Source organism: Grammomys surdaster, unplaced genomic scaffold (genome assembly GCF_004785775.1).
Source record: "Grammomys surdaster isolate TR1022 unplaced genomic scaffold, NIH_TR_1.0 125430, whole genome shotgun sequence".
Taxonomy (NCBI): Eukaryota; Metazoa; Chordata; class Mammalia; order Rodentia; family Muridae; genus Grammomys; species Grammomys surdaster.
The window spans coordinates 125,295-135,045 of NW_021620297.1; the positions used below are offsets into that span (position 1 = coordinate 125,295).

The following is a 9,751-nucleotide window of genomic DNA, read 5'->3' on the forward strand; positions in this document are numbered from 1 at the left end:
GTGAGGGGCTGGGGGCGTGGCTCAGTGGTAGAGCCCCTGCCTAGAATTCCCCAGTGAGGGGCTGGGGGCGTGGCTCAGTGGTAGAACCCCTGCCTAGAATCCCCCAGTGAGGGGCTGGGGGCGTGGCTCAGAGGTGGAGCCCCAAGGTACTGGGTTCCATCCCCAGCATCACACATGCACACAAAGTAGATTCAGTTCGTTGCACGAAAGACTCAGGTGACTCTAAATCACTGTAAATCAAACAAGCTAGAAGTTTCTGTGTTGAATGTTGCGCTCTCCAAAGTAGCTCAGAAAGTCCTGAGGTCAGAATCTCAGTTGCCTCCGTCTCGTGGCCCCGCCCTCTCTGAAATGGTGACTTTCCCTCACGTGCCGCACCACAGGCATCCTCTCAGGCAGCGGAGGAGGCTAAAAGAAATGAGCAGCTGTTCTGCAAGGAGCAGAAGTGGCCTTGTTAGTCATAATTTCTCATGGTGATGGACTGTCTGAAAGAAGCAATTCAGGTCTGGCGGTGGTGGCGCACGCCTCTAATCCCAGCACTTGGGAGTCAGAGGCAGGTGTATCTCTGTGAGTTCAAGGCCAGCCAGGTCTACAGAACTAGTTCCAGGGCAGCTAGGGCTGCACAGAGAAACCCTGTCTCGAGCCCCACCTTGTACCCCTAAAAAAGCAATTCAGATGGAGGGCAGATCTATTTGACTCACAGTCTCAGAGATTTCAGTCATTTGTCATCCTGGCTCCATTACATTGGGTGGCATCATGGCAGCAGGGACGTGTGGGGACCAGGAGTCAGAGACACTGAGGCAGAGAGGCAGGAGGAAGGACATACTTCCCAAATGACCTGCCCTCATGGACCTAGCTCCTTCACCCAGGCCCTGTCTCCCATCCAGTTATGAGTAGGACCCATTCATGAGAGCAGAGCCCTCACGATCCAGTCAGATTGTAGCAGTTCCATCTCTGAACATCACTGCCTTGGGGCCCAGCCTGGAGCATGTGAGGCCCATGGGAAACACCATAGCAGGCCCTGTTGCTTCTGGGGGGAAAAGGTGGGGGTGTTCTGCAGGGCCTGTAGGGCATGAGGGTATGAGCTATCCTATAGCCGTTCCTGGATTCATCGTTTATTTGAAATTAGAATATTTTCTAATTTGGGTTTTTTTTTTACATTTATTTATTATGTGTCTATGTGTAGTGTAAGTGTGCCAATATGGCGCATGTGTAGGGGTCAGAAGACGATTAGCGTTCTCCCTCCACCATATGGATTCTGGGACCAAACTCAGGTCATCAGACTTGGTAAAAGGTACATTTGTCCACTGAGCTATCCTGCTAGCCCTCATTTTGTTTGTTGAGACACAGTGTCATATAGCCCAGGCTATATAGTCCTTCAACACTTTTTATTGTTGTTATTATTTGTTTGTTGTTTATTACAGACAGGGTCTTGCTATGTAGATCTGTCTGTCCTGGAACTCACTATGTACAGCAGGCTAGGCTTGAACTCACAGAGATCCACTTGCCTCTGCCTCCTGTGTGCTGAGATTAAAGGCATATGCCACCATGCTTAGCCCAGGCCTGAAACTCTTGATCCACCTCCCAAAGCTGAGATGACAGGCACACATTGCCACATTCAGCTGTCCTTAGTTATTTTAAAACAAATTATTTATTTTATGTATGTGAGTACACTGTAGCTGTCTTCAGACACACCAGAAGAGGGCATCAGATCCCATTACAGATGGTTGTGAGCCACCATGTGGTTGCTGGGAATTGAACTCAGGACCTCTGCAAGAACAGTCAGGGATCTTAACCCTGGAGCCATCTCTTCAGCCCCTTAGTTTTTAAAAATTCATAATCCCAGAGGTTGTGAAGATGACCCAGTGGGGAAAGTATTTGTCATTCAAGTGTGAGGACCGGGGTGTGGATCCCAGTGTCCACATACAAACTGTGCGCAGTGGTATGTATGCTCCTGCAATCTCGGTGCTGGGAAGACAGACAAGAGCGTCCCCGAGGCTCACTGCCAGCTACACTAGCAGAATCTGTGACCTCCGAGGTTAGTGAAAGATTGCCTCAAAAAACAAGGTGAGCTGGGCCTGTCATCTCAACGTGGTAAGTTCCAGGACAGCCAGAGATACAGAGTGAGTTCCAATCCAGCTAAAGTTACACAGTGGCATCCCGCCTCAAATTAATAAGTAAATAATACATAAATAAGTATATGCATACATAAATACATAAATACATCCATAAATAGAAAAAAGAAAGAAGGAAGGAATCAAGCAACTGACTACTTTTGACCTCTGACCTTCACATGCACACACACTAGAACAACATACACATATGTGTATCACACAAACACACACACGGAAAAATACAGATGCTGTGATGTCACTCCTATTGTATTTTTTCCTCTACATATAGTTTTTTTTTTCTTCAAAATTTTGAGCCTTCCTGTCCCCTGTTGTCCTGAAGGATGTGTACAGTCAGTGAGGCTCTTACCTTGGCCCTATGGGAGGGCATGCATACATGTGTGCATTGTTCTGGAAAAAGTGTTAACATGTTCATCAGAGATATCCAAGGGAAAATAAGCCCCTCCCCTTTAGTAAGACCCTCCCCTTTAGTAAGACCCTCCCCTTTAGTAAGCCCCTCCCTTTTAGTAAGTCCCTCCCCTTTAGTAACCACCTCCCCTTTAGTAAGCACCTCCCCTTTAGTAAGAACCTCCTCTTTAGTAAGCACCTCCCTGTCCTGACCCGAGCTGCTGCTCCGTCTAGCAAGAGAGAGAGTGGGGATGGAGGGGCAAGAGACTCGAAGAATGGAGACAAGACAGTTGTCTGATCAAGTCTCTTTTTTTTTTTTTTTTTGGTTTTTCGAGACAGGGTTTCTCTGTGTAGCCTTGGAAGTCTCTTTTATTGAAAGGAAATCCTGGGTATTTATACACTTTACCACATGTGTTGCAGTGTGGATACCACGTGCACCTTGCAGCTGGGGGCACTAAACAGCAAAACAAGATATGTGAGAAAAACAAGATGTTTATCAGAGTGTGCTCAGCTGTTGTGGGCTGTTGAAAAACAAGTCTCTTGTCAGGGTATATGGCTCAAGATGGCTGCAAAGATGATAGCTGCTGTCAGCTCCCAACACCTCCCTTTAGTAAGCCCCTCCCCTTTAGTAAGCCCCTCCCCTTTAGCAAGCCCTCCCCTTTAGTAAGCCCCGCCCCTTTAGTAAGCACCTCCCCTTTGGCAAGCTTCTCCCCTTTGGCAAGCTCCTCCCTTTGGTAAGCTCCTCCCCTTTGGTAAGCTCCTCCCCTTTGGTAAGCTCTTCCCCTGTCCTCCTTTATACTTTCTTTCTTTTTTGTTTTTGTTTGTTTTTTGGGTTGTTTTAGTTTTGTCGTTGTTTGGCTGTTGGTTTTGTTTTTTTGAGAAGATCTTTTTGTGTAGCCCTGGCTGTTCTGGAACTCACTCTGTAGACCAGGCTGGCCTCTAACTCAGTGATCCACCTGCCTCTGTCCCCGGACCCCACTCACTCCCTAGCGTGTGCTGGGATTAAAAGTGTGTGCCACCACTGTCCAGCCTGTGTTCTCTTTTCTAATTACTTTTCAGGAGTTCATTTATTTGAGATCTGGGTGTGGTCCAGTGGTAGAACCCTTGCCTAGCACATGTGAGGTGCAATGTCCCACCCCAACATCACAAATTAAAACAACAGCAACAATTCGTTTGTTCCACAACCAACCGTGTGCGGAAGGCGCTGCAATAATCCCACTTTACGGACAAGGAACCTGAGGCTAAAAGACTGGTCTTGGCTGAGTTACAAAGCATAAATGGCAGGGGGCTGTACAGCTCTATCTGTTATCCACTGGCCATGGCCATGTGGCGACAGAGAAGGTGGTAGGGGTGAGCTGGCACGGTGGGCACAGCCCAGACCCTTGCTCTCTCTCTTCTTCAGTGGATGACGTGCAAGTTTCTTGCTACCGAACGCTATGCAGTATCTACTCTCTGGGAACCACCAGGAACCCCTACGTGGAAAAGTAAGAAAAACGGGACAGATTGTTTTGGGTTTATATAGGCACTTAGAGGCTATGGGGTGAAAGGAGGGGACTTGTGAAGTGGGGTGGGGTGCAAAGCTGGACATGGTAAAATCTTGAACTTACTAGTAAACTAGGGTAGATGAAGTTCACGCCAGAAGCCAAGAGAGGGCGCATAGTGGACTGCCCAGGCATAGAAAAAGAGGCTGTGGGCTCTGGGAGAGCGGGAACCAGACACCTACTAAGGAGGCTTGAGTGGCTTCTCTGGGGAACAAGCTTGACCTGACAGGAGACGGGGAGACCTGCAGAAACGGGGCAGCAGCATGCTGGGATCACTAGAGAGGTTCATTTCAGTCTGCATACAAGCCAGCCAGGCTCGCAGAGAAGGGTGCACACGAGAGCAGCGCCTGCAACTCTGCTCCAGAGCGGGCCAGAAGGGGCGCTCCTGTGCAGGGTGGGACTGGGGCTCAAGACTCAGCGGAGGGGCCCCGTGGAAACTAACTGAAGCTCTCCTTCCAGACTGCGCCCCGCCCTGGGGGAATGCCTGGCCCGCCTGGCCGCAGCCATGCCAGTGGCATTCCTGGAGCCTGAGCTGAATGAATACAACGCCTGCTCTGTCTACACCACCAAGTCTCCGCGAGAGCGGGCCAGTGAGTCACGTGGGCAGGGACAGCTGTCAGGGTCACAGGAGAACTACCCTCAGGGTGTATGGAGTGCTCCCTAAATCTGGGCTGTGAGGGGCTGAGAATTCTACGGAATAGTAGTGTTCCACAACAGCCAGACCTTGGGGTGTCCGGGCCATGCTGTAAGGGACCCACTGGGAGGACTGGGGCGTCAGAGATGAAGTTTGGAGCTGTGAGGTTTATTATGGTAATGTGAAGCTGAGGGAGACAGGTACCTTCCGGTGTCCTTGAGGTTTGAGTGACGGGGGCTTATCGTGGATATTTTTCATTCACAGTATCTGTAGAGTGCCACTTAGGGGCAAGAGTCAGAGGTGGGGACCACACAAGCCACAGGCAGACATCCTGTCTTCTCAACCCCGGGGTTAGAGCTAGGAGTGGGGTTCAGAAAATATCCAATCAGGAGGCTTGTCCTTAGTCGTGCTACGTGCCCCAAACCCATCCGGGTGTGGTGGCGTGAGTTTATACCCCGAAATCTGGAAGGTAAGATACTGGAGGACCTTCTTCATTGTCATCTTCATTCCTTAGAAAGTTCAAGGCTAGCCTGGGCTACATGAGACTCAGCCCCCACCCCCACCCCCCATTCAAAAAAGAAAAAAGAAAAAAAAAAGCCCACTTCCAGCCCATGGAAGGGAACAGTGGGTGATGGACTGTGGGTTTCCAGAAACAAAACTGGAGTCTAGAGATCTGAGACCTGAAACTGAGGGCTCCAGATGGTGGAGACAGCCCAGGCCTCTCGTCTCTGAGCTCTGAGGGCTGCCGTGGGAGCTGCTAGCATTGGGCCCACCAGGGTTGGAAAGCACTTTATACAGCTTGCCACATAGTGGACGTAGAGTTCAGGCGATCTTAGGAATGAAGGTGTTAGGGCTCAAGGCTTGCAGAAGACCCCGTTTGGATCAAAAGTTGGGATTCTAGCTTTAGAAGTTTAGTGTCTCACGTCATTCCAGGCATGGTGTCACATGCCATTACTCCCAGCACTCAGGAGGCAGAGGCTGGTGGACCTCTGTGAGTTCAAGGCCAGCCTGGTCTACATAGTGAGTTCAAGGCCAGCCTGGTCTACATAGTGAGTTCAAGGCCAGCCTGGTCTACATAGTGAGTTCAAGGCCAGCCTGGTCTACATAGTGAGACCAAGTTCCACACCAGGGGTATATTTTGGGGTTGGAGTCATATCTTGCATTTGACATTAGGGATTAATGGGGGTTGAGGTGTAAAGTACTTGGGGGGGGTCACTGGGTTTCAGTGGGAGGGCTGTGAAAGGCACCTGGGTTAGAGACCGGCTCTTGGAGACTCTTTTAGGTATAAGGTGGTTAATCGGTGTGAGGCAGGTCATAGGGAAGGTATTGCATTGGCAGTTGGCATACCCTGACCTATCCCTGCACCCCAGTCCTGGGGCTCCCCAACAGTGTGGAGGAGATGTGTCCTGACATCCCAGTGCTAGAAAGGCTCATGGCAGAAATCGGGGGGCTGGCCGAGTCCGGGGCACGCTACACGGAAATGCCGCACGTCATCGAGATCACATTGCCTATGCTGTGCAGCTACCTGCCCCGCTGGTGGGAGCGAGGGCCCGAGGCGCCCCCACCAGCCCTGCCCGCAGGAGCTCCCCCACCCTGTACAGCGGTCACCTCCGATCACCTCAATTCCCTACTGGGGAACATTCTCCGGATCATCGTCAACAACCTGGGCATCGACGAGGCCTCGTGGATGAAGCGGCTGGCCGGTGGGTCTGCAGGACAGTGTCCCCTGGGGAGCAGGGCTCTGGGGCCCCTGGAGGTCAGAGGTCACATGTGAGTAACACTCACTCCCCTGCAGTGTTTGCCCAGCCCATCGTGAGCCGCGCCAGGCCAGAGCTCCTGCGCTCCCATTTCATCCCCACCATTGGGCGACTGCGGAAGCGGGCAGGGAAGGTGGTGGCTGAGGAGGAGCAGCTGCGCCTGGAGGCCAAGGCGGAAGCTGAGGAGGGTGAGCTCCTGGTCCGGGACGAGTTCTCCGTGCTCTGCCGTGACCTGTATGCCCTCTACCCACTGCTCATCCGCTACGTGGACAACAACAGGTCAGCATGGCCCGGTCTGCCTCAGCTTCCTCGGCTGCCAGGGCCTCTTGCAACCCCACCAGGCCCTTCCAGACCTTTCTCTCCCCCTAACCCCTCTGAGCTGGGGAGATGGCTGAGTGGATAAAGGGGTAGGTTCTGAATTTGAACCCCGGAACTCATGAGAAGCTAGCTGCAGCAGCACACATCTGTAACCCTCGTGCCCTGTGGTGGGATGGGAGGTGGGGAAGGGACAGTCACTGGAAACGCATAGCCCGCATAGCCTGAAGCCTGCAATGGCGACCAACAAAGTGACTCTGTCTCAAACAAGGTAGAAGGCAAGGGCCGGCTCCTAAGGCTGTTCTCTGGTTTCCATGTGCACGGTAGCAAATGCCTGCATGTGCGTACATGTGCACCTACACACACACACGAACACACACAGATACACACATACATACATATACACCTACATACACAACACACACACAGGTACACACACATCCACATGCATATACACACATATACATAAAAACATACACACAAATGCACACATGTACACAGATACATACATACACACATACAGATATACACACAGATACATACACAAACATTCACACATACAGATATATACACACATACACACACATACATACACACATAGATATATATACACATACATATACACAGATACACACACACACACACACACACACAAACTAAGTCTTTCTGGGTTTGTCTCCTTCTGTTTCTTAAAACCCTAATGAGGGCTACACCATCTACTATAAGGAGACTTGTTTCCCCACCAGCATCATGTCTACCTGTGTGTAGAACTAAGTGCCCCACCTATGTAGTAAAGGACCATGGTCAGGCTTTTCTCCATGGACAGAAGAAAGGAACATAGATGACATCCCCCAAGAACATAGGTCTTTAAGAAGACAATGTACGCAGATGTCAGCCAACTGCTAACTAATACACCAAAAGCACTATTTAGATAGCTTAAACTCCAAGATCCATCCCCATTGAAAAAGACTGTAAGCTTGCCTTTGGCTCTGTGATTGATTAGTTATGTCTGCCAGAGCGCAGACATGGGAGTAGTGATGTGCATTGTGCACAAATGCCATTCCAGATTTCAACTGCACTTGAGCCGTGATCCGTCGCTACTTAGTCGGCCATAAGTTATCTGTTGCTGCTGCTGTTTGTTAGTCTTTTGAGATAGAGTCTCTGTAGTCAGAACGAGAACAAGGTAGGCTGGCAAACTCCCAGTGACCCCTCCTGCATCAGCCTTCCACGTTCAACCATTAAGTTTTTTTTAGCAAAGTTAGGCTAATTTCCTTTGGCTCACCCTGGAGCTAGAAACCTTCATATTTAGACACAAAATTGAATCTAAAAGAAATCTCTACTTCTCTCAGCTTGGTTCTATCTGATTTTCTTTACTTCTTTCTTTTTATCTAAACAGAAAGGGGAGAGAGTTGGCGTGCGTGCGTGCACACACACACACACACACACACCAGAACACGCAACTACCGCAATCTCCTTTGGATCACAGCAAAAGGGTTTATCGGCCCATCTGACCCCTCTCTCCTCTATCTCTGCCATTTTTTTTTTTATCTTTAGACTTAGAAGGGAATTCTGGTTGACACAGGGAAGGGGGCTTCTGAGCAGAGTCCAGCTCTACCGACTAAGGAAATCAAAACAGTTGCCACACAACCACGCCCACAGTGCCCAGTACACAGCACGTGTGTGCCATGCTCCTTCCTTCTGTTTCATTTGTGACAGGTTCTCTCTCTGTTGCTCAGGCTCACTTGGGACATGCTATGTAGCCCAGGCTGGCCTCATACTCGTGACTCAGCCTCCTGTGGCTGGAGGAACATGCTCAGCTGTGTGAAGCATTACCGTTCCCCTAACACTGGATAATGCAGCGTTTCCACTACATACATGGTAATATAGAGCTTGCCCTTTAAAAAAAAAAAAAAACAGCCAAATACCACAGAGATGTTTATCCTTTCATTCACAGCATTGGCTTTGCACAGTTCATAGTGATTAAAAAATTAAATAGAGAAGTCCAACCTGGGTCTGGTGGTATATGTCTCAAGTAGCTAACACAGGAGGATCGCTATGAGTTCCAAGTCCCCCTGGGCTGAATTTAAAAAAAAAAAAAAGTTCTGGTAGAGCATGTAGTACAAATCCCAGCACTCAGGAGGCAGATGTCTATGAGTTTGAGCCAAGCCTGGTCTACACAGTGAGCTCCAGGCTATCCTGGACTACCAAGTGAATCTTGTCTGAAAAGCCTAAAATTTTAAGTTTCACTGAACTGATCAGATTCCCTCAGGACACTCCGCCCCCTCGGTTGGATGTGTCTCGGTTCCTGTGAGCATCTCTGAGCTCTCTGGGTGAGCCTCTTCTCTGAGGACCCCTGTACCCTTGTCCGTTCCTTCCCGACCCCCAGGGCACACTGGCTGACAGAGCCCAATCCCAATGCTGAGGAGCTGTTCAGGATGGTGGGAGAGATCTTCATCTACTGGTCCAAGTCCCACGTGAGTCCCCAACCCCGTGTGAACCCCCACCCACATCACCATCCCCACCGGTACCACTCTCCTTTCCTTAAGCCCCGAGCTTAAGCTGATGCCTGTAGGCCCCTTGTGCCAGTCTCAGGCTCTGAGCCCCACGCTGCTTCCGCCACCAGAACTTTAAGCGTGAAGAACAGAACTTCGTGGTTCAGAACGAGATCAACAACATGTCCTTTTTGACCGCTGACAATAAGAGCAAAATGGCCAAGGTGAGTGCTTCGCAGAACTGAGGGGCGGGGTGGGGAGCACCCTCCAGGACTAGATGAGGTGGGAGCACCCTCCAGGCCTGGATGGAGGGGGGGAGCACCCTCCAGGAATGGATGAGGTGGGAGCATCCCCCCAGGAATGGATGAGGTGGGAGCACCCTCCAGGACTGGATGGAGGCGGGGAGCACCCTCCAGGAATGGATGGAGGTGGGGAGCACCCTCCAGGAATGGATGAGGTGGGAGCACCGTCCAGGACTGGATGAGGTGGGAGCACC

At 50.5% G+C, this 9,751-nt stretch overlaps 1 protein-coding gene across 2 annotated transcripts in view; it reads left to right on the forward strand.

Annotated features, from left to right (window-relative positions):
* Ryr1 (ryanodine receptor 1) overlaps window positions 1-9,751 on the forward strand; it is a 129,374-nt gene that overhangs the window by 66,101 nt on the left and 53,522 nt on the right. For both annotated transcript variants that reach the window (XM_028786244.1, XM_028786245.1), the window contains exons 64-69: window positions 3,919-4,000; window positions 4,517-4,647; window positions 6,062-6,394; window positions 6,487-6,727; window positions 9,150-9,237; window positions 9,387-9,479. In XM_028786244.1, the coding sequence (XP_028642077.1) occupies window positions 3,919-4,000; window positions 4,517-4,647; window positions 6,062-6,394; window positions 6,487-6,727; window positions 9,150-9,237; window positions 9,387-9,479 (968 nt within the window). The remainder of the gene's footprint in view (window positions 1-3,918; window positions 4,001-4,516; window positions 4,648-6,061; window positions 6,395-6,486; window positions 6,728-9,149; window positions 9,238-9,386; window positions 9,480-9,751) is intronic.